The sequence below is a fragment of the Lepidochelys kempii genome, chromosome 1 (assembly GCF_965140265.1).
Source record: "Lepidochelys kempii isolate rLepKem1 chromosome 1, rLepKem1.hap2, whole genome shotgun sequence".
In the NCBI taxonomy this organism is placed as follows: domain Eukaryota; kingdom Metazoa; phylum Chordata; order Testudines; family Cheloniidae; genus Lepidochelys; species Lepidochelys kempii.
This window is the reverse complement of record NC_133256.1, coordinates 50,283,003-50,308,690: the sequence shown is the minus strand read 5'-3', so window position 1 is coordinate 50,308,690 and position 25,688 is coordinate 50,283,003. Positions and strand designations below refer to the sequence as shown.

General features: G+C 44.1%; 1 protein-coding gene across 3 annotated transcripts in view; it reads left to right on the top strand.

Moving 5' to 3' along the window:
* Positions 1-25,688, top strand: part of DCLK1 (doublecortin like kinase 1) — a 324,515-nt gene that overhangs the window by 220,870 nt on the left and 77,957 nt on the right. For all 3 annotated transcript variants that reach the window (XM_073341871.1, XM_073341880.1, XM_073341902.1), the window contains exon 5: positions 7,770-7,886. In XM_073341871.1, the coding sequence (XP_073197972.1) occupies positions 7,770-7,886 (117 nt within the window). The remainder of the gene's footprint in view (positions 1-7,769; positions 7,887-25,688) is intronic.

The following is a 25,688-nucleotide window of genomic DNA, read 5'->3' as shown; positions in this document are numbered from 1 at the left end:
ACCACCCTTGGCCTGAGATGGAGCATTAGCAGAGTCTGAGAGAGAGTTCATTTTAAACTTTATTTTAGTTTATAGAGTAGCTAGTAGAGTTTACGTTATCTAGATCTGTTTCCACTTCCTTCATCAAAAATGTTCCCATCGCAGAAATATGCAGAGCAGCAACTTGGGCATCTGCTCATACTTTTGAGAAACAATATGCAATCACCTATGATTCAGTATCAGATGCTGTGTTTGGATCCACGGTATTATCATCAGTACTAGACTTGACTCCGAAGCCGCACCCCTCCATTAGGGTACTGCTGTAGAGTCACCTATAAAGCTATAGGTCTTTTTGTCCCAAGCATGCATCAGTGTGTTCATTTGAGTCAGGAAGGGGTGGAATGGTGGATGCTAAGTAAGGACTAAAAGGGAACTATGCGCAACCATAGCAATTGCTTATCAGAAAGCTTTTTAAACAAGCTGAAATATCTCTGATATTCCCCATTTATCCTGTTTATTTCTGGTGATTAGGGATAACTGCCCCTTTGAAAATCTCGTCATTTCAAGCAAGAGCTGCCACTGGTTCACCACTGCAGTCTGCAGCACTGCCTCCTAGAGAAGATGATGCCATCTCCATTCTACTGCAGTTTGGTACAACTTCAGTTCTGGAAAGAGAAGATTACAGAGCAGTGATGTTTAACTGACATAGCAAAATCTTATTAGCTGCATTAGGAATTAGTAACATGGGACAAATTATTTCTAGTCTTTAAAGCTAAAACTGTACTCCATTGGGGTAATGATCTATCGATTGCCCTGCAGGCATTGCTAGTGTGGCTAAGGTCTTTTGCAATAGTAATAGGTACCAGCCTCAGGCTTACGATAAAGTGGCTTACCAACAACCATAGATATCCTTGATCCTTCTCATTGCTTATCTATATTATACTGCTGTTGCTGAAAACAAATAACGTGTCTTTAATTACTACATGCTAATTTTTTGGAAATTAGGAAAAAAGCCTAGGTACCAATGTAAACATTTCTGGTTTCCTGTTATTTGTGTGATTATGAAGTCACTGACACTATACCGTAATCTTATGAACTCTGTATCTCTCATCTTGAATGTAAATACAAAGTAACATACATTGGAAAACATAATCCCAACTATACATATAAAATGATGGGGTCTAAATTAGCTGTTACCACTCAAGAAAGAGATCTTGGAGTCATTTGGGATAGTTCTCTGCAAACATCCACTCAATGTGTAGCCGCAGTCAATAAAGCGAACAGAATGTTGGGAATCATTAAGGAAGGGATAGCTAATAAGACAGAAAATATCATATTGCCTCTATATAAATCCATGGTATGCCCACATCTTGAATACTGCATGCAGATGTGGTCGCCCCATCAAATTGGAATTGGGAAATGTTCAGAAAAGGGAAAAAAAAATTATTAGGGGTATGGAACAGCTGCTATATGAGGAGAGATTAATAAACCTGGGACTTTTCAGCTTGGAAAAGAGATGACTACAGAAGGATATGATAGAGGTCTATAAAATCATAACTGGTGTGGAGAAAATAAATAAAGAAGTGTTATTTACTCCTTCTCATAACACAAGAACTAGGGGTCACCAAATGTTGTTCTCTGTATGTATATGTCAGGGTTCCTTCCCCACTCTGAACTCTAGGGTACAGATGTGGGGACCTGCATGAAAAACCCTCTAAGCTTATTTTTACCAGCTTAGGTTAAAAACTTCCTCAAGGTAAAAACTTTGCCTTGTCCTTGAACCCTATGCTGCCACCACCAAGTGTGTTAAAGAACGGGAAAGAGCCCACTTGGAGACGTCTTCCCCAAATATCCCCCCAAGCCCTACACCCCCTTTCCTGGGGAAGGCTTGGTAAAAATCCTCACCAATTTGTACAGGTGAACACAGACCCAAACCTTTGGACCTTAAGAACAAGGAAAAAGCAATCAGGTTCTTAAAAGAAGAATTTTAATTAAAGAAAAAGTAAAAGACTCCCCTCTGTAAAATCAGGATGGTAAATACCTTACAGGGTAATCAGACTCAAAACATAGAGAATCCCTCTAGGCAAAACCTTAAGTTACAAAAAGACACAAAAACAGGAATATACATTCCATTCAGCACAACCTATTTTCCCAGCCATTAAAGAAAAGGAAATCTAACGTGTTTCTAGCTAGATTACTTACTAACTTTTTACAGGAGTTCTGAGCTGCATTCCTGATCTGTTCTCGGCAAAAACATCACACAGACAGACAGACCTTTTGTTCTTCCCCGCACCTCCCCCAGCTTTGAAAGTATGTTGTCTCCTCATTGGTCATTTTGGTCAGGTGCCAGCGAGGTTATCTTAGCTTCTTAACCCTTTACAGGTGAAAGGGTTTTGCCTCTGGCCAGGAGGGATTTAAAGGTGGTTACCCTTCCCTTTATATTTATGACCCCCCACCCTGAAATCACAGATAGGGTGAAACACTGGCTGTGATTTCTTCCTGGAGCTCTAGGAGAAAACAGAGTTAATAAGACACATGCATCTCTAAACATACTACCAAGTGTATAAACACTAACAATATTTTCCACATCTCAAGGACGATTTTAACCAGTTGATTATGGGAAACTTTCATGGGAGAGTGCATCAGCCACTTTGTTAGAAGCTCCTGAGATATGTTGGATGTTGAAATCAAAATCTTGGAGAGAGAAACTCCACCGAACAAGTTTTTTGTTATTTCCCGTGGCGGTATGAAGCCACTGTAGCACAGCATGGTCGGTTTGCAGGTGGAAACGCCATCCCCAAATGTATGGGCGTAGCTTTTCCAGGGCGTAGAAAATGGTGTAACATTCCTTTTCACTGATTGACCAGTGGCTTTCCCTCTAAGACAGCTTCTTGCTGAGAAGCATGACAGGATGGAACTCTTGATTTGGTCCTTCCTGCATTAAGACTGCTTCCACACCATGCTCGGACTCATCTGTGGTTACTAGGAACGGTTTGTCAAAGTCTGGGGTCCTTAGCACAGGGTCAGACTTGAGTGTCACTTTAAGCTGGTTAAAGGCCTTCTGACACTCTTCGGTCCACTGAACAGCATTTGGCTGTTTCTTTTTGGTTAGGTCTGTCAGGGGGGTGGCGATTTGGCTGTATTGCGGTCCAAATTGCCTGCAATATCCGGCCAAGCCTAAGAAGGATTGGACCTGTTTCTTTGACTTTAGTACAGGCCACTTTTGGATAGCATCCACTTTGGCCTGTAGGGGTTTGATAGTTCCTTGACCCACCTGGTGTCCAAGGTAAGTCACTCTGTTTAGGCCTATTTGACACTTCTTAGCCTTAACAGTTAGTCCTGCCTCCCTTATGCGCTCAAAGACTGTAGATGTTCCAGGTGTTCTGCCCAGGAATCCGAAAATATGGCCACATCGTCAAGGTAGGCGACTGCATATTCTCCTAATCCCACTAGGAGACCATCTACAAGTCTTTGGAAGGTGGCAGGTGCATTCCACAGCCCAAAATGGAGCACATTAAATTCATACAGCCCGACATGTGTGGTGAAGGCTGACCTTTCCTTGACGGATTCATCTAGCAGTACCTGCCAGTACCCCTTGGTTAAGTCCAAGGTAGAGATGAACTGGGCCGTCCCAGTTTCTCCAATAGTTCATCTGTGCATGGCATTGGATAGTTGTCTGGGTGAGTTACAGCATTTAGCTTACGGTAGTCCATGCAAAAACGTATCTCCCCATCTGGTTTGGGAACTAGAACCACTGGAGATACCCAGGCACTGCCAGAGGGACGGATTACACCCATCTGTAGCATACTCTGGATTTCCCATTCTATAGCAGTTTTAGCTTGAGGAGACACCCAGAAAGGTTGGGCTTTAATTGGGTGAGCATTACCTGTGTCAATGGAGTGGTATGCCCATTTAGTCAGCCCTGGGGTGGCTGAGAACATCGGCGCGTAGCTAGTGCACAGCTCCTAGATCTGCTGTCACTGCATAAGCCCAAGGATCATGGAGAGGTTCACCTCTTCCACGCCACCAACACTTTTCCCTTCATAGTAGACACCTTCAGGCCACTCAGCGTCATCTCCTCTCTGGAATAAAAGGGCTTTAGAGAATTAATATGGTACACCTTAGGCTTTCGGTTGGAGGTGGGGAATGCTATGAGATAATTAACAGCTCCCAGGCGCTCCTGGACTGTGAATGGCCCTTCCCATGATGCTTCCATTTTATGGCCTGGAGTGCCTTTAAGACCATGACCTGGTCCCCTACTTTGAAGGAACACTCTCTGGCATGTTTATCATACCAGGCTTTTTGCTCTTTTTGAGCATCCTGTAGGTTTTCTTTAGCAAGGGCTAAAGAGGTTCGGAGGGTGTTTTGTAGGTTGGTTACAAAGTCCAGAATGTTAGTTCCTGGAGAAGGTATAAACCCCTCCCATTGCTGCTTCACCCAGCTGTAATGACCCTTTAACCTCACAGCCATATACAAGTTCAAATGGTGAAAACCGTAAACTGGGATGTGGTATAGCTCTGTAGGCAAAGAGCAACTACTGCAACACTAGGTCCCAATCATTGGAGTGCTCATTTATGAATTTACGCACCATGGCCCCCAAAGTTCCATTAAATTTCTCCACCAGGCCATTTGTTTGATGATGGTAAGGTGTGGCAACCAAGTGATTCACCCCATGAGCTTCCCAAAGGCTTTCCATAGTTCCTGCCAGGAAATTAGTTCCTGCATTTGTGAGGATGTCAGAGGGCCAACCTACCCTGGCAAAAATGTCTGCTAGTGCTTCACACACACTTTTAGCCCTAGTGTTGCTTAGAGCTATTGCTTCTGGCCATCAGGTGGCAAAATCCATGAAAGTCAGTATGTACTGCTTTCCTCTGGGTGTCTTTTTTGGAAAAGGACCCAGAATATCCACAGCTACTCGCTGAAATGGAACCTCAATGATGGGGAGTGGCTGTAGAGGGGCTTTGACCTGGTCTTGGGGTTTTCCCACTCTTTAGCACACCTCACAAGACCAGACATAGGTAGAAACATCCTTGCCCATTCCCTCCCAGTGGAATGACTTTCCCAAATGGTCTTTGGTTCTGTTCACCCCAGCGTGGCCACTAGGGTGATTGTGGGCTAAGCTTAATAGCTTTACCCGGTACATAGTTGGAACTACCAAGTGTCTGAGGATGCCAGTCTTTCTGGTGTCCACCGGAAAGAGTTTCCTTGTATAAAAGTCCTCTTTCTACAACAAACCTGGATTGATTAGAAGAGCTGAGAGGCGGTGGGTTGCTCCATGCTGCGATCCAAGTTCTCTGGAGGCTTTCATCTGCTTTCTGTTTGGTCTGGAACTGTTCCCTTGATGCTGGAGACATCAGTTCCTCATTGGATTGTGGACCTAGGCTTGGTCCCTCTGGAAGCGATGCAAGTGATGGGGCTGTTTCCATTGACTGTGAACCGCTCTCCACTGGTGCACTATGTTGGGGTTCAAGCTCCAGCTGAGCCTCTTGTGTAGGGTTATCGGCTGCTGCCAGTGCAGGTTCGGTGGGGCCTTCTGGTGTTGGGGTTGCAAGTACTGGATTCAGTGCTGGCAATGGTTCTGGTGCTGGTTGTTCCCTCGGTTCTGATTCTGAGACTCCTTTTCTTTTTGCGAATACAGACTAACATGGCTGCTACTCTGAAACTACTGCTGTTGCAGATGTGGGCATGGGGTCCGGTTCCATCACCTCTGACCGGATCCTGGTAGAAGTTTCCGGAACAGAGCTAGGTGTGACAGCTTGCTTAGCCTGGCTGCGGGTGACCATTCCCACCCTCTTGGCTAGCTTCACATGATTGGCCAAGCCTTCCCCCAACAGCATGGCGATGAGATAATCATCATAGACTGCAAAAGTCTACGTTCCTGACTAGCCCTTGTATTGGACTGGCAACTTGGCTGTAGGCAAGTCAAAAGAGTTTGACTTGAAGAGTTGAATCATCACTTGGATCTCTGGGTCGATTAAATTGGGGTCCACTAAGGAAGCATGGATAGCTGACACTTGTGCTCCGGTGTCCCTCCATGCGGTGACCTTCCCACCCACACTGATAGTTTCCCTCTGCTCTGAGGGTATCTGGGAGGTATCTGGGCCTGAGGACGTCTGGTGTGATTCCGGTGCAATGAACTGTAATCTGTTGGGGTTCTTGGGGCAGCTGCCCTTTACAAGCCCCAGCTCATTACATTTAAAACATCGTCCAACTGACGGGTCACTGGGGTGAGGTGGGTTGCTGGAGAACGGTGTGGTGGGACGATAAGGTGTCTGGAGTGTTCCTTGTTGTGTTTTTTTCATTGTTCTTAAGATCCAAGGGTTTGGGTGTGGGGTGTAGGGCTTGGGGGGATATTTTGGGGGAAGAGGTCTCCAAGTGGGCTCTTTCCCTGTTCTTTGTTTGACACTCTTGGTGGTGGCAGCACAGGGTTCAAAGACAAGGCAAAGTTTGTACCTTGAGAAAGTTTTTAACCTAAGCTGGTAAGAATAAGCTTAGGGGTTCTTTCATGCAGGTCCCCACATCTGTACCTTTGAGTTCAGAGTGGGGAAGGAACCGTGACAGTGTGTGTGTATGTGTGTATATATATATGTATACATATCTTCTGACTGTATGTTCCATTCTATGCATCTGATGAAGTGGGCTGTAGCCCATGAAAGCTTATACTTAAATAAATGTGTTAGTCCCTAAGGTGCCACAAGTACTCATGTTCTTTTTGCAGATGCAGACTAACATGGCTGCTACTCTGAAACGTGTCAAAAAGCTTGTTTGTTTCTCTTAAATAATTTGGAAGGAACCTGTGAGGAGGAAGATGGGGAGACAGTCCTGGTGCACAAATAAATTAGTGGATCAGTTTCTCTTAAATTAAGAAAGTGTAGTAACGTTGTCATGTGAACTCTGTACACACATTACTGCAGACTCTTCTAATCCGATCTTGGCTAAAAAGCCTAAATCTTTTTTTTTTTTTTTTTTTTTTAAACTCTGTGAAGTGTCTGGTGATGAAATGTGTTGCCATTATGACTGTAATTCCTCTGCTTTCATGCACATATATTGTATCCATCCTCAGGCCAAGAACCATTTTGTAGGCATAAATTCAAGAGCTGTGTGGGTGTATATAAACTCTAACCTGAACAGCTTGCTGTGTCCTCAAGTAGGAGGGTAATTTCGCCCCTTCATTGATTTTACTGATGTCTCTTATGAGCAAATAGTGCCATTTCCCTCAACCCTTGATGAATTGCATGTGCTACAGGGTGGGTTGTTGCTCACCAGACAATTAAGCAGGAGCAACAACCTTGCTTCGCTTTCCTCAAACCTTTCATGAGTGACAGACACCTGCATCATATCATATACTCTTACCATTTTGAGATATAAAAACAGTCTTCTGGTATGTTCTCTCAAAAAACACAGCTTAGACTGATAGAAAAACACTCACAATGCAGAGGGATCATTTGCAGAAAAACAATGGATTATAATGTGCTAAAATCTTCAAAAGTAAACTGTAAATTTTACATCGTCTCTGTGCCATGAGATCTTTCTGTTCCATGTACCTGCAGTTAACATAATATTTATGAGTCAGGGTTACTGCAGTATTGTATTCACTGTAGAGTAGCAAAAGCATGGATTTTAATGGGGCCCTCAGTACAGATTCAATAAATTCTTCCCTCTCCCATAAAACTACTTAAGGGGAATAAATATAAGCATGGGTTAAATGCTTGTGCTTTCTGTGCTGTTTTTGTTCCATTTCTTTGCTGGTTTCCTTAACTGCTAACTTGTACAGTTTCTTTGTCTTTTAGAATGTCGGGTAGTGAAATCTACTTCCTATACCAAAATAGCTTCAACATCACGTAGGAGCACCACCAAGAGCCCAGGTCCATCTAGACGCAGCAAGTCTCCTGCCTCTACCAGCTCAGGTAAAGCAAGGAAGAAATGTTTCCTACTAGCAAAAACAAATGCTTTCGAATACAATTGGTAAAGTGTTAAAATCTCTGTGGTGTGTTTTTTTTTTGTTTGTTCGTTTTTTGGGTGTTTTTTTTTTTTTTGCAAGATACTGTACAGATACAATACTTTACACTAAAATGTCATCGGACAGTTACCTCGGTATCTGAGATACATTTATTTCCCAATCTAAATTGTAGAAAAATACCTGTATTGCAAAATCTTAAATACCTCAACATGGTAACTACTGTTCTAGTTAGTCATGTTTATTATAGTACAAACCAAGAATGGCTAGGCACCATAAAAACACAGAGTAGTAGACAGAAGAGTTCACAGTAAATAGACAAGAGAGACATGGGGTGGGAAAAGGGGTAGAACACACAAGCAGAGTGAACAATGTGATGGCAGCAAACAGCATGTTAGTTCTGTGATTTTTTGGGGGGCAGGGGTCGGTTTATCTAGGAGAAGACAGTTAAAAGGCAAGAAAAGACAGCTTAGACTGATAGAAAGACACTCACAATGCAGAGGGATCATTTGCAGAAAAACAATGGATTATATTGTGCTAAAATCTTCAAAAGTAAACTGTAAATTTTACATGGTCTCTGTGCCATGGTATCTTATTGTCCCAGGTACCTGCAAATAACCATAATTTCTCTGAGTCAGGGTTATTTCAGTAATGCACTGAACGTACCGTGGCAAAAACTTGGATCTTAATGGAGCACTCTGTACCGACTCAATAGATTCTTCCTCTCTCATGAAGGGTAGAGGGGGAAAGGGCAACGTAGAAGAGGGTAAATGAAGCAGCTGTGAAGTGAAACTGAAGTAAAAAGACTGAGGAGGGTTGGAGCAAACAGCCAATCAGCCCAGGGCAGAGAAAGTCCAGTAAAAACTATAAAAAATTCTCTAAATGTCTGAAGGTACCTTAGTTGGCTGCTTTTATAGCTGCTCCTATCAGCTGGAGTCTCTAGCTGTTTCTTTTCCAAGGCCATGTGGTGGGAGGCCGGGCAGCCCTATATCCCAGTGCCCCCGGAATGGGGGAGGTCTCCTTTGCACAAGTCTAGAGGTGGTTGAGGGAGGGGTGGCCTTGCTGGGCCCCATTTTAGTCCCTCCCCGCAATGCAGCAGTCCCTGGTTTGCACTGTTTCTGCAGCTATACTACTGGCTGGAGTGTCCAGCTGGTGTTCCTCTCCGCAGTTTTTCCCCAAGAGAAAAGTAAGCAATTGGTTACATTTCAATGGTGACTACTGAATATGCAATTAACAGTTCTTAATAGTGAACATGCAGATATTATGTGTACAACATAGGGTTGCCAACTGTGACTGAAGCTATTCTGGAGATTTTTTTTCCCCTACATGATGTAAGGTCATTTTCTTAAAACATCCTATTAAAATCTCCCAGATTGCTTTCAAGCATCACTGGGAGAGGATTGCCTATCCCGGGAGACTCCAGGCCAGTCCTGGAGGGTTGGCAAACCTATCTGAAGAGGACACATTAGATTGCAACCTGCAAATAAAGCCATGCCTTCTTATACCTTAAAAACCTTTTGAAAATTAAAGTGATGAGCATTTCTTGCCAAGTGTATAGTGTGAAAAGTATATATTAGTGTATTTTATCTCAAAGAGTCCCAGATTGCTTAAACAAACTATATATAGGGATTAGTTTATTCACTGATGAACCTGTTTAACTGTTTTACCTGCCAGATAGCCTAGTTTGGTTGGGAGAGTCTGAGGGTTTGAACACCTTTGCCAGTGAACTATGTGGTCAGCTTAGGTCCAAGGAATACGATACCATAACAGCAGCAGAAGTAGAGGAACCCTGCAAAAAGGTAATGAGGAGTAGTATCGATATAGGGGGTAGAATTAAATAATTTTTATAGGGGACAATTATTTATTCAGACAGTGTAAGGAACAGTTTTTAAAAGCCTAGGCATGCAAAACCCAACAGGATGGATTTGTTCTTTGATCCTGAAGATAAATTGAGTACCATGCAGTTTATAGGTGGGGAGAATAGAGTTAAATCAGACCTTAAAAAGTGAGGGCCTGTTAGCTGTCGTATTGGCTCTGCATTGACATTAAGGCTACACTTATGGATGGAATTAGCTTAATGTATACTGCATTTATGTGTTCAACAACATTTCTGTGCAAAGTCACCATTCTTCTGTGCACAGATTAGGTATCTAGAGATCCCTCTGGCAGACCCCAAATCTGTGGTTTATTTGGAAAAAATATTCTGGCAGCATTTTTGACATGTTGGCAAATATGTTAACACAGTATGGTTTTGGACATGAGGTTAATAGCAGGGTTGGCTAGAAAACAAGAATTGTGTCTTGTGAAATAATTTAAACTTTTGCAATTTATTTTTGTTCCTATGCAGGACAAAAATGAGCCTTGTGAAGTTTTGAGAGACAGACGATCCCACTCCAAAATAGCCAATAACCAAGTGGTTAGGGCAGGGGTTCTCAAACTGGAGGTTGGGATCCCTCAGGGGGTCGCAAGGTTATTACATGAGGGGTCACGAGCTGTCAGCCTCCACCCAAAACCACGCTTTGCCTCCAGCATTTATAATGGTATTAAATATATAAAAACTGTTTTTAATTTATAAGGGAGCGTCACACTCAGAGGCTTGCTATGTGAAAGGGGTCATGAGTACAAAAGTTTGAGAACTACTAGATTAGGGCACTTATCTGAGATGTGGGAGACAGAAGTTCAAGTCTCTGTTCTGCCTAATTTAGTATCTGGGTCTTCCAGATACTAGGTGACCTCCCCAACTGGTGGGATGGAAAGTCCTGCTATCTTTTCTGTTGCAACTGTTCCACTTTGTATAAATAAATAAATATTCATTAAGATAGAGAGTGAGACTCTGACTATTTAAATTACATACAGAAAAGAAAGTTAAGGTTGCAAAGTCACTCAAAAATTAGGAAATGCCAAAATTTGCCCATGCAACCTTAATTTGGCTTGCTTGTGCATATAACAGTCTTTAATCAGATGATCACATACTACTTTTTCCACAGGACCACTGCCTCATTCTGTGTACATGATGTTCAGGAAGTGAATCAAGGCTTTCTAATAAATTCAGTGGCAAAAAAGTAGGTTAAAGCAAGATTGTTTAGTGATATGTCATCCCCTTGCAGAACATTGAGTTGAGCATAACTTAAACTTCTGAAAACCGAGAAATGCAGCATTAAGGCTGCCCATGTAATCTTAACTGTACCCTATTTCAGCAATGTCCCAGGACACGATTAACATACACATCTTTTGTTTGCCAAGCTCAGCTGCTGAAATGTACAACCTCCTTTTATAACCCGTTCACTTTTACCCACATGGTTTCATCTAACACTATTAAAGGACAAAGAGGGAAAAATTGCCTCCCATTTCCCTATTGATGTTCTTCCACGCTTATTAATTCCTTTCATATTGTCTTTGTAGCAATAATTCAGACACTCAGCCAAATCAGAAAAAAACTATCACACCTTCTAGACACAAATTCATGGAGGATAGGTCTATCAATGGCTATTAGCCAGAATGAACAGGGATGGTGTCCCTAGCCTTGTTTGCCAGTTGCTGGGAATGGGTGGCAGGGGATGGATCACTTGATGATTACCTGTTCTGTTCATTTCCTCTGGGGCACCTGGCATTGGTCACTGTCAGAAAACAGGATACTGAGCTAGATGGACCTTTGGACCCAGTATTGCCGTTCTTACGTTCTAAATCTCTGATGTGACGCAAATCTGCTCTCTAACATTGTATGAGCTGTACACCAGGAATAAGGGCCGGATCATTTCTGCCTGAGTGAATTGCTACAATGTCCAGTAGATCACAACCTCTTAAGTCACCATTTGGGTGCTGCAGAATGGGTAAAACACAATGTTAACACAGGCCACTTCTCTCCACCCAAATCAGCAATCCCCATGTCATGGTGTACTCCTTGCTCCTCCAAACTTCTGTATTCTTCTTCGTAGATGCAGCCGTGTATCCTACTTAGGGTTGTGTCTGTCCTGCACACCAGAGCAGAGAACTTTACCTAGCAATACCCGGTGGGGTGGTAGTCACACCCTGCAACTCTGGCTCCTCCCCTGGCTATTTAAGGACAGCACTATCCCAATCTCCTCAGTTCTTTCTTACTGCCCATGGCTAGAGTCGGATCTCTGTGATGTTCTTCACCTTGCGCTTTCTGTCTCAGTGTCTGAGAAAAATTTCTTGTATAAAGTAGTAGTATCTTCAATAAAGTTTAGTATTAATTAGAATAGTTGGCTGTCCTGCACGATGCCCTCACCAGGGTTCAAGCATTGTCTGCTGTGTGTGTGGGCGATTCCCAACAATGGGTGCTTGTTGTGTCTTAGTGAAGGACACATTCAAGAGTGGTGCTCCATTTGCAAGTCATTCACAAGGAGGCCTCAGGTGGTGAGAGACTTGTGGCTGAAGCAGCACCTGCTGGAGCAGGCCATGAGGCCGGCTTAGGGAGCGAGGCCCTTGTCTGTTTAGTGGTCGTCTTCAGATTAGCCAGTAATGCTGCTCCACGCTTGGGCTCTGCCATCTTCCCCAAGAGGAAGAAAGATCATTGTAGGGCTCAGGGTGATTCCTCATTGACTTCAAAGAGGAGTGCTGGACAGCACCATACTCCCTCTGGCACACAGGATACAGGTCCATCTAACTGCTCCCTGATGTTGCACTGAAGGCTCCAAGAGCCTGTATTGTCAACTCTGGTTCCAACTATGGTGAGTTTGGTACCAGTGATGTCAGCACCAGCACCGACAGTGGCATAAGACCTGCTTTGCTTCTCAGTCTCAGACTCTCTACAGGTTCAAGTGTTCGCTGGTGTCATGGCCTTCTACGGCCTCATCATCCATTATGCCACTAGCACCTTCTGGCCGTGTCAAAGAGCTACCAGGCTCATCGGCACCACAGCTTACCCTGCCTGGGCCTCAGGTTTTGGAATTGGGCCCAATACTGGGCCTAGCACAGAAGATTCCTTCAACATTGGGTCATCCTTCAGCATCATTGTCTTGGCGGCACTTCCCTTTATCGAGCTCAGTACCTCCCTTAGCCTCAGTACTGGCACCTCTCCTGATACTGGATGGGAGTGTGTCTCATTCACTACCACCAGTGCAAATCCACCATTCCTCTTTGGCATCAATGATGCTCCTGTATTGGGCTTCAGATCTATCTGATTTTTAGTTTGCCCTGTTGGGATCGACTCCCCCGTTGTCATCAGAGAACCTCCAGGACTCCTCAAGATATAGGTCAGGATTGTCTGTCCCTCATAGTTGGATAGGTGTCAGAGAGAGCCCTCAGACCACCATTGGTACCAAGATTGGCATCTGTCCCATAATCGGGACAGGGTCTTTTGGCGTGGTGTCTACTGGCCACTAATACTTTATCCATAAGCCCAGTGGCCTCCTTGGAATCCTTAGAACACTCCTCAGTCCCTGAGGTCCGACTTGACCTGCTCCAGAGCAAGATCACTGGTCCCGATGGTGGCTTCTCCTCCCAGACCACCTCAGCTGCAAGCAACTGTTGAGCTCATTTGCTCGGGCGCTCCAGGGTTATTCTGAACAGATCCTGTGGCGCAAGAACAGGACCCATTGTCGGCACAGCATACCACTTCCATGTCCTCCATGGATGACTCTACTGTGCTGGAATCCTCCTCTCCCTTGGTATCTGAGGTCTTTAAGGCATATAGGATCTCCTGAAGCATATGACTTCTACCTTGGTTATCAGGGTGGAATGCCTGCAGGAGAATATGCATAAGCTGCTGGATATTCACCAGTCATCAGTTGCAGAGAGAGAAGCCCTCCCAATAAATGAGGCTCTCTTGGAACCTGCAAAGGCCCTGTGGGAATACTCCAGCTTCATTGTCTCCCACAGCGAAGCATTCGGAGAAGTACTTCATCCCCATGCAGGGTTTTGAGGGCTTCTACTTCCACCCCGCCCCAACTCACTGGTGGTAACTTCAGCAAACGATAGCACACATGAGGAGATGTATAAGTCCTCCTTTAAAGACAAAGATTCTAAGAGGATGCACTTAATGGGCAGGAAGATTTATACCTCCTCCTCTTTGGAAATGTGCATAGCGAACCAGCAGGCTTTGCTCTCTAAATATAACTTTTTCAATTGGACAGCCATGTCTACGCTCATGGACAAGTTTCCCGAACTCTCCAGGGAAGAGTTTATGGCCTTCATTGCAGAAGGGTGTATGGTGGCTCAGATCTTGTTGCAGTCGGCTCTGGATGTGGCAGATGCCATGGCCAGAATTATTATGGTGGCTGTGACCATGAGTAGCGCCTCATGGCTGCAGAATTCGGGGATTGCACCTGATATGCTACAAACCATTGAGGACTTACCATTTGATGGCTGGGTTTTGTTTTTAGAAAAACCAATGAAACCCCGCATTCTTTAAAAGACTCCTGAGCTACTCTGCGTGCGTTGGAAGTATACCTTCTAGTCATGAAAGGGAGCCACTATAGTGGTCAGAAGCAATGGCAGCAATTCCGCTTGCAGCATTTTTTTTAGTCACTCTTCCCTTCCCAAAGGAGTAGTCCCGCTGCCTTACAGGATCTGTGGCTCTTTCTGGAGGTCCTATAGCTCTGGGTTTAACCAGCTGGTTGATCTGCACCACTCCCCTGGCATCCATCAAGTTGGAATGGGCGTGGTGAATGAGACCGGGGACGGTCAGGAACGAAAGGATGGTCTCTTTAGGCAATTGAATGCCATCCCAGATAATTGGTTCCTATTTTTGCCTCTACCACAGAGTTCCCATGTGATACTGGGCAATTCGCTTAAGCAAAACATTTCACAGGTGACCGTTAGTTATGGGTTCCTCATTATTTGGGGGCCCAACATAAAATCTGGAGTCTGATTTGCAGAAGGGCTGAGCTCTCCCATCTTCAACTGAAATCAGTGAGAGCTATGTTCTCAACACAAATAGTGCCTTAAAAAGGTAAGTTCTCATAAAAATCCAGTCCTTCACATCTCAAATCAGGCACCCAAATTAGAGGAGACTTTTGACCTTAATCTCTGTGTGCCTCAATTACCATTTGTGTAAAATTGGAGTAATACCACCTAACTTCAAGGGGTCTTGTGAAGATAAATCCATTAATGTTTGTGAAGCACTCAGATGCTACAGTACCGAGTGCCACAGAATAGCCCATAAGAAAATTAATACTTTATTAAGAGCATGGTTTGTTTGGTGTGCAGTAAGTAAGGCACAAAGCTATACACTGAACAAAAGGATAGAATGAAATATAGGATAGATGTTCATTCAGTGAGCACTGCCCATCCTGTGTACTGAATGAGGCAGGGGTCCAGTGCGGGGGAAAAAACTGTGGGATCATCTAACTAAAGACGGTATCACAATGCATATACACAAAGAAGCTGAAATAGGATTTCACAGGCAACCTTAAATCTGGCATTTCCTAACTTTGCAAACTTAACGTTCTTTTAATGTAGTGGGTTTGTATGTCATTTCCCAGATTTTCAAAAAGGCAAACAGAAAAAACCTGACATTTCTTCATGTGGAACCATTTTGACTCGCATGTATTTTAACAGCAGGGTTGGAATCTTTAGGATCCACAGCACAGACCTCTGCCATTTGAGCTAACAGAGTAACTGATAGAGATTGACAACCCACTATGCTCTGTGAGCTGGCTGCCAGCAGGAGAGGAGGCAGACTTTTAACCATCAGATTTCACGGCAGTGGAATGTAGAGACTCAAGAACCCTGGGTTTTATTCTAGGTTCAGAGGGAAGTGTACCATAGTGATTACAGATCGTTCTGCTCCATTTCCTACAAGCCCTGCCCTTCTGTGGCCCCATTCTGATACGAGGTCAGGGTGGGCAAACTTTTTGACTCGAGGGCCACATCTGGGTATGGAAACTGTATGGCAGCCCTTGAATGCTCACGAAATTGGGGATTGGTGTGCAGGAGGTGTGAGGCCTCCGGCTGGGGGTGCAGGCTCTGGGGTGGGGCTTGGGATGAGGGGTTGGGGGTGCAGGAGGGTGCTCTGGGCTGGGACTGAGGTGTTAGGAGGGCGCGAGGGGGATCAGGGCTAGGGCAGGGAGTTGGGGCACGGGAGGGGGTCGGCGGCAGGCTCTGAGGGGTGCTTACCTCAAGAAGCTCCTAGAAGCAGCAGCATGTCCCTGCTCCAGCTTCTACATGGAGGCGCAGGCAGGCAGCTCTTTGCGCTGCCCTGTCCACAGGTGCCAGCCCTGCAGTTCCGATTGGCTGTGGTTCCCGGCCAATGGGAGCTGCAGGGGCGGCGCTTGGGATGGGGGCAGAGTGCGGAGCCCCCTGGCTGCCCCTATGCATAGGAGCTGGAGAGAGGACATGCTGCTATTTGTGGGAGCCACACAGAGTGGGGCTTGAGGGTTGGATTAAAATCTCTGGAGGGACGGATGTGGGCCCCGGGCCGTAGTTTGCCCATCCCTGTACTAGGTAGACATCTACCCAATTTTCACATCCCTGTCCCAAAGCATGGAGATAGAGCTTCTCAATTAAACATTTATAAGAATATTAATGTGGGAAAATGTAATTTCCCCCTAACTCATTTTGATAAATGGCTGCATCGTTTTCACTGAAACTTTCCAGAACAATTCAGCCCAAGTCAGACAGTTGGCATGGAAAATTTCAGTCTAAATCATTAAAGTTATAAAGCAAATAAAAACAGGATCTTATGATGGAAAGTTTTAAGCAATGCTATTTGCACCACCTATAATTAGGAAGTGATTTCCATAGGAGCAGTCATATTGCAATACTGAGCAAAATGGGTAAACTTGTTTTAATGGGAAAGAGTTATATTTTCATTAGGTTGTCCTGACAGAGCCATGTTTTGTTATTTGCTGTTCTTTATTTTTTTAAAATAGCTTCTAAATTGTAATGCCTTGCATTTGACCTTTAGCAGAATTAATTGCCTGTCTGTTTTACCTCTGCCCCTATTGTATCTGTAAATAGGATATAATAAGAAATACCAGAGACTTGAATTTGAGGACATTATTTAAAAAACAAAGCCCATCAAAGTACAATAATTATTAAATATAATAAAAATTAAATAATAAACCTTGTACAAAATCTCAGACAATAAAAATATGCTGGTTTTTGTTTGTTTTACAAATGTTTCAATTAGTACAGCAAATAGCAATTCTTGGAAACATATGCATGAAATATCATAAAAAATAAATTTCAATCTTATGGTCTTCCTTAGTCACTAGACTTGTATGTACATTCATTTTGGAGAAAAAAATCATCATAAAAACAGGAGCGCACACTTTCTTTTTCAGCTGTAAGTTTGGAGAAATAAATTTTGTAGGGGTTTAGAAAAGAGAGGTCACCCATAAAATAATAAAAATGCACCATAAACCCGCTGCCTCATTGCCACCATCCTCTGTCAGAGACAAGGAATTTTACAACTGCTTAAGACATGATTAAAAAGTCTGCTCATGGTATGTGGGTATGCTTTTAATGGAAATGGAAGCAAGTGCTCCTTCAGCTTCACGATGAGTCACACAAATTAAAACAACCAAAAATTGCACTTCGATTTTCACAGGATTTATGGAAAGTTTTCTAAGTACAAACTTCTGTATTTTTTTTTCTTTCAGTTTTTCAGTAGCAAGTGGTATAATAAAAATCCAGTGTAACTTCAATGGTACCTATATCCTCTGTGAAGAAGACAAGGTTCATAAAGAATTTATAGAGTGTATAATATTATCTAGTGGTGTGTGTTTAAAAAAAATGTTTCAGCAAAGGAATCATATACCAAGTTTTAAGCCAGTGCCAGTTTAAAATTGTATATGTCTGTAAACAAAATAGGGCTGTAGCATGCACAGATGGGATCTTAATGAGACTTGCTATAGAATGAATGCTTCTGCTGTCCTGTACTGTATCAGAGAAGAGGTGGCTATGTTCTATTGCAAAAGGGTACATTTTCATTTGCTTTGAGCTTTCATTCTTAGCCATCCCAGAGACCACTCTTCTTCAACCACCTTGGTCAGATATATCTCAAGAAGGCCTTTTAGGTCCCTAAGGCAGGGACTTGACAAATCAGATTGTCTTTAGTGGGGTAACGTATTTATACCCACATTATTGTTATGTTTAGCTAACACTTTTTTCGTAAATGTGCTGAAGCACAACTCTCCCTGCAACCAGGGGTAGAAGCCTATAGAAATAGTGAAATAATCCTGCACTCTTAGGGATATCAAGATCAGTTTTTATTTTGATCCTGGGTTCTTTTAATTTCTTACTTATACTGATGGTATTCAGCATTTATCCTGAAGAAACTGAAGATTATCATTTATATAACATCTATCTAATAATAAAATCCAGGCTTAAAATGGGGAAATAGAGACATTTAGATTGGGATTTTCAAAAGAGCCTAAAAAGAGGATTTTCAAAAATCCTAGCCATAATCAGTTAACCAGACTGATTTTTCAAATTTCCAATGAGGCAAAACACCTGAAAAACGATTGTTCCTACTTTCTCAATAGCTGGTTGCTAATTTTTATTTGACACTACATGGAGTTGGCAGCCAAATTCATAGATACCTGATGAACTCTGGCAAAAAGGAGAGAGGAAACAAGGGCCAATTATTCATCATTTATAGCAAAATATCAATGCAGAAAAATATCACTTTTTGACTCCACCCTATAAGTGTAGTGTACTGCGCACATCCTTATGCTTTGGGACTGACAGTGATCCATTTCTGGGATTTGTGGATTTAAAAATCCCCATGGACGCTCAGGAGGCTGGAATTATATTCCCTGAGGAGGGATCCTATCTTTTGCTGGGCTGAGACTGATCATTACCATGGACATTCCTAGTCTATTGACAAAAACACTGCAATAATAGTCTGTCTTCATTGCTCCCCACCCTGAGAAAAGTGTTTTTATATTGTGATAACTGACTTGATGAAAAAACCTAGTAGAGACAAGACACAGGTAGTTTTTACCTCTATAACTAGTAAAAATAAACCTGATACTGATCCTGGGGATTGGCCTTGACTAGTTACATCAAGGTAAAAATTACAGTGCCTTGTCTCCATCTAGGATATTGCATGGAGATAGCTTATTTGATGTAAACACCTCATCATTTTGCAGTGAAGGCAAAGCCTAATAGACCTACACACAATGAAAATACAGTAACAGAAGGGGAAAAAACACAAGGTACGTTTTGTTCCTTAACTGCTTGAAAATGATATAATCTCTGAGAGAGAGAAAGTGTTTGTGAGGAAGGAGAGCAACAAATTGCAGGCGTTAGCAGAACGATGGACTAATGGCTATGCTACATGAACTATACATGTTGTTGAGACTATTGTAAAAAAAATTTAAACTTAGACTGGTATATATTTAAGATGTGAATGTGTAATCTATTCTGTTCTGGAAAAAGTCTCACATAGCACCCTTCTCTTTCTCTTCTCACACACTCTTTTTGTGTTTGGCAAACCTGATCCATGAGAACAAAATAATCTGCCAAACATACATGTTTTACAGTGTACAAGATGTTCAGACTACAATAGGCAAGCTTTATAAATAGAGTATGAGTTTTGGTACAGTATGCTGTTAATGCGAGGTTCTCAAGAGGGCACTTAGCAACTTTGTCTTATTCATTGCCCTTTTTTAATTAAAAAGGTACCATTCATATCATTAGATGGTATCAGTTGTTCTCAGTGGTTATATTTTTGTTTATATCTATAGCACCATAAGTGTACCATGTCTTTTTATTTAGTCTTTGGAGCATGAGTCCTTGCCCTGAAGACCTTACAGGGTTAATTCGGCATACAGGGCTGGCTCCAGGCACCAGCTTTCCAAGCAGGTGCTTGGGGTGGCATTCAGAATGGGGTGGCAGTCCGTGTCCCGCGGCGGCAATTCGGCAGCAGCTCTGCTGCTCTTCCTGCCACGGCGGCTTTTGGGCGGCAGCTCCGCCGCTCTTCCGAGCGCAGCGGCAATTCAGCAGCAACTTCACCGCTGTTGCGGTGGCGGCAATTCGGCGGCGACAGCTTGCGGCGGCAAAATTGGTAGAGCCGCCCCTGCAAGCATAACACAGCAAGAGCTGACAATAAGCAAAGGGTTTCACATCTACGCATGTGCATACACAGCCAAAATAATTTAATAGTTTATTACAGTTTATTTAGCTATTGATATGTATTTCACCATATTAAATTTTAAACAAAGAAACCTTGATTCTTCTTCGAAGAGTGTCCCCATGGGTGCTCCACTATAGGTGTTTGTGCACTCTTGCGCTTGTAATCAGAGATTTGTGAGAGCAGTTCCTGGTTTGATTGTACATGCGCAGTCACCATCTTGTGCCGCCTCAGGCGGTTATCTGGCACTGTGTGTCCAAATCCCGCTCAATTCCTTCTCTACTGCCTTTGGCTTGAGTCAGAGCATTTAGCAGCGCCTCTGTACCTAGTCTTATTAGCATAGTTTTCACTAGTTAGACTTAACAAAAACTAAATATAGTTAGTTCGTTTCTCCCTGTTTAATTTCTTTTCCCTCAAAAAAACATTTTTCCCCATTGGACTAGAAGTTTAGGTTTCTGTTGTTAACCGTTAGAGTCTTGGGTTTCCCCTTATGTGGAGAGAAACACTCCTCTGAGGGGAAAGCCTGTTTCCCCGTGTTTTAAATGCTGCCTCACCTGCAGACTTTCAATACCTGTGTCAGACTATCACTCGCAGTGTGTTTGCTGCCTCACCAAGACATAGAGACCTCAAAAGTGCTCACTCTGCCACAACCTAAAAGCCTGAGAGACTTTCAACTTAAACACCACCTGATGGAGAAGTCTCTCTGGCTGGCATCTGAGCCCGAAGTATGGATCCCCCCTGCATATACCAACTGCAGCCTCTGGCAGCGGCCCTTCCTCCATGGCTCAGACTAAAGACCACTCTGCCAAAAGGTGGCAAAAAAGTAGGCTACAACTTCCACAGCTTGGGAATCTGCCAAGAAACTGCATTCTCCAAGCTGGCAAACCCCATCAGTACAGACCTCACTAGCCTTCTCCACAGCTGAAGTAGTGGCACCCTCCAGTGCAATGAAAGAAAAAGACCCCAAGCAGGCTACCTCTGACACGGGCAGTAAGGGAAAACCGAAACCCCATGCCTAGGCACCAGACTAGACACTTGGCACAAAACGGCTCTGCACCACTGCAAATCACAGCACCACCTTTTGCCGGCGTAACACAATCGGTGTGCGTAACGACACTGACAACCACGCCGCAACCATCAGTACCAACCGCTACACCTTCAACGGCACCAATATTATCAGCGCTGCAGCAATTCCTGCATCAGGATGACCTAACAGTCACCTCAACACCAGAATCTCCTATTCTCACCACTGATGTCACTTGGGCACGGTCAGTACCAAGTCACCTCACCCCTCCACCTCAATCTGCTCCTGCATTCTCAAGTGACAATGAGGATGAAGGGGAAATATATTCTTCACACCATTTTTCCCCCATCCACCACCGACCAGACCTGATCCACCACCGCCCAGGGGCTATTATACTGGGCCCTAAGATTGACACTGGTACAGGCACCCATGCATGCCAACACTGCCTCTTCCACTACAGTGGTCTTATTGGAGCCCTTGGGCAGCATGCCCCCCCACATCACCACAAACCTCCCAGCTCCCCCACCCCTCCCCCGCCAGATGAGTGCACATCATTCACTTTGACCTTTGGTACCAAGCCTCCAGAAGAGGTAGTCAGAGAGGAGGAGGAGACCTCTGACGAGGAGTTGGCCCTCCCAATATGGGGGATTATTTCAAATGATTTCAAGGCCTCTCTTATAGAGTTGTGAGCTTATTAGACATCTCACTGTAAGAAGTCCAGGAGACTCAACACAAACTCCAAGACATCTTACAGACATTGACCTCTTCTAAACTCACTCTACCCATGAATTATGCAATTATGGTACCAGTTAAGTCAATTTGGCAGATCCCAGCAACAATCCCAGCCAGGTGCAAGAGGTCTGACAAAAATACTATGTGCTGTCGACGGGAACGGAGTTTCTCATCTCGCATCCCGCACCGAATTCCTTGGTGGCAGATGCAGTTAATGAACAGGGAAGACAACACCACCCCCAAAACATGCCATATGACAGAGACTAGAAGAGGCTTGACCTCTTCAGCCGTAAGGCCTACTCCTTAGTGACTCTGCAACTTAGGATTGCCAATTATGAGGCATTACTTGCCAAATATGACCACATGAATTACTCAAAGCTATCAGACTTTATTGAATTTGTTCCTGAGGAGAAAAGAGAGCAGTTCAGGTCAATCATCTCTGAAAGACCGCTTATAGCCAGGACAATATTGCAGGCTGCCCTGGACTCTGCAGACACAGCAGCGAGGTCTGCAAACACCGTGCTAGTAATGAGAAGAGCATCTTAGTTACATGTCTCTGGGTTCCCCACAGAGGTGCAATTGATAAAGATCTTCTATTTGAAGGGCCTAACCTCTGCAGCCAAAACAGACTAGTGCCTCCGCACACTCAAGGACTCGAGGGTGGCGTAGAAGTCCCTGAGCATCTATACACCTAGGACCAAGAAAAGACAGGGAAAATAATTATACTTCACAGAGATTCTTGTCCATGCAATACACACAACTGCACAGACAATATGCACAACAAGGGCGGAAACAGAGATCCACGAAGAGACAACAGCCTCACCTCAGCCTACTACATCTCAACAACCACCCTCAAGGCAGCAATTTTGAGACTTTGGTTGAGGGTCTGAGACCCCCACGTCTTTCAGCGCTGGAACCACCTACCATCTCTCAGCCGTTTGGAGGTTGCCTGACTCCCTTTTACCCAGTCTGGCATCCATCACAACAGACAGATGAGTACTAGAGATCATCAAGACTGGATAATCCATCCCATTTATCTCCATCTCCCCTACAACCATCCCTCTTCAGGGACCCTTCTCATGAACATCTACTGTGACAAGAAGTAACCCACCTCATACACCTTGGGGCAGTAGAACTGGTACCAACAAAACACAGAGGGAAGGGCTTCTGTTCATGTTGTTTCCTCACACAGAAAAAATGAGGGTGGAAACCCGTTCTTGATTTATTGTGTCTCAATAAGTTTGTGAAGACTCAACACTTCAATATGGTCACATTGATTGCCGTAAGTCCAGCACTAGAAAGGTGGGGAATAAGTTCTCAGCCCTCGACTTCCAGGACATGTACTTTCATATAACAATACATCCATCACATTGGAGGTTCCTCAGATTTGCTCTAGGAGCGGATCACTTTCAATACAAAGTTCTACCTTTTGGCCTCTCCATTGCCCCTTGAATATTCTTGAAGGTCCTCACGGTTGTAGCAGCCTACCTCCGCAGAAAGGGAATCATTATAGTCCTATATTTGGACGACCACTTATTGAAAGCAACAACACGACAAGTAGAGCTAGAAGCCACCGAAAGGACAGCAGCTGTCTTTACACACTTAGGCCTACAAATAAATACACAAAAAGCAATACTAACACCAGCGCAAAACCTAGAATTTATCTGTGCCTGCCTCAATTCTCCCGAGGCTATAGCCTCTCTACCACGACAATGGTTCGTGACTCTAACCAATCTCATCTCCACAATGCTGAACAGTTCTCAGACAACTTCGAGGACTTGCCTGCAATTATTGGGCCACATGGCTGCAATTATTGGGCCACATGGTAGCGTGTGGTGTCTACAAGCATGGCTCTGGACAGCCTACGCCCCATGCAAGCACAGTGTAAACAAATGACTCACAATACTAAACAAAATAAAAGAATCACTACACTGGTGGATACGACTAGACACTGTCTGTGTTGGGGTCCCTTTTGAACAAAATTCCCCAATGGTGACCATCATGACAGACATGTCACTACTAGCTTGAGGAGCACATCTGAACACTCATTCTCTCCAGGGCCCTTGGTCCCCATTAGAATCCCTCCTACACATAAATCTACTAGAACTACTCGCCATTCACAATGTGTGTTCTCACTTCTTATCCATGGTCAAGCATAAGACCATACAAGTCCTCACAGACAATGTTGCACGCATGTTCTATATAAACAGTTGTGTGTGTTGGAGGGGGCATGCTCACACTTTCTGTGCACTGAAGCCATGCAGCTCTGAAACTGGTGCATCAGTCACAACATCGACATCACAGCATCGTACCTACTGGGATCCCAAGACACCACAGCAGATGCACTAAGCAGGAACTTTTCTCAGGACCACAAGTGGAAATTAGACACGTGAATATACAACATATTCAAGCACCGAGGGTTCCCAACTGTAGACCTCTTTGCAATGGCACACAATGCTAAATGCCCACAATTTTGCTTCAGAGCAGGGCTGGGTCCTCGCTCCCTGGGCAACACCTTTCTTATCAAATGGGACGTGACGCTCCTCACCTATACGCCTTCCCTCTCACCCCCATCCTGGCACGGGTGATTCACAAGATCAGATTGGGTAAGTCCAAAGTCATCCTGATAGCCCCCATGTGGTCTCGACAAACATGGTTTCCTTACCTTCTCAGAATGGCAGTGTGCCGGCCACATACACTTCCTCTTCTGTCTCATCTCCCCTCTCAGGACACAGGCCAAATTCTTCAACCAGACTTAGAAAGACTCTATCTCAAGGTGTGGTTACTCCATGGCTCTGAGGACGTGAAATGACCTGCTCAGAGGAAGTACAGAATATTTTATTAAATAGCTGCAGAACACTCACCCATCACACATATCTACACAAATGGAGACAATTTGATAATTGGTGCCAAAGAAACAGCGATCTCTTTGTCCTTACCTCTGATACTAGAATACATGCTGGGGCTTAAGAAATCTGGCCTCTTCATGAGCTCAGTCTCGTGCACCTCTGAGCTGTCACAGCGTTCCACCACAAGGTGGATGACTTATCCATTTGCATGCACCCAATCACCAGTGCTTTCTCAAAGGCCTCACCAACATTGACCCTGAAGTACGAACCCCTACTCCATCATGAGATCTTAACTTAGTCCTCAGAGGCATCACCAGACCCCCATTTGAACCTTAACAACATGCTTCCTCCTCCACCTTTCAATGAAGGTGGGATTTCTCATCGCCATCACATCTGCCAGATGGGTGGGAGAACAAGGGGCCCTCACTATACCCACTATACACAATATTCTTCAAAGATAAAGTTACCCTAAGACCACATCCTAAATTCTCACCTAAGGTCACCTCCGCATTCCATCTCATCCAACTCATTCACCTCCCAACATTGTACTCTAATCCATGGGAATAGACGGGAGTCAACACTCCACATGCTGAACACCCGCAGGGTGCTAGCCTTTTACATAGACAGAACAAAGACATTCCACAAGTCTCCAAAATTAGGGATGCCAGTCACTGAATGATCGAATGGAAACACCATATCCAACCAGACACTGTCCAGATGGATTTCTGAATGTATCGTATTGTGCTACGTCCCCTACGTTTTTCAACCCCCGACAGGGATTCACACCCATTCCACCAGAGCTTTATTGGCTTTGCTGGCATTTCTTAACAATGTACCAATTACAGACATCTGTAAAGCAGCAACTTGGGCCTCAGCCCATACATTTACACAACCCTATGCATTAGAACATCATGCAACATCTGATGTAATATTCAGATGTACTGTATTTATCATCTGCCATGACCTCAACTCCAAAGTCCTTTCCTTCTGCTGAAGGGCACTGCTCGGAAGTCACCTAAAATGGAGCACCCACAGGGACACTCCTCGAAGAAGAAAAGGTTACTTACCTTATGCAGTAACTGAGATGTTTCAAGATGATTGTCC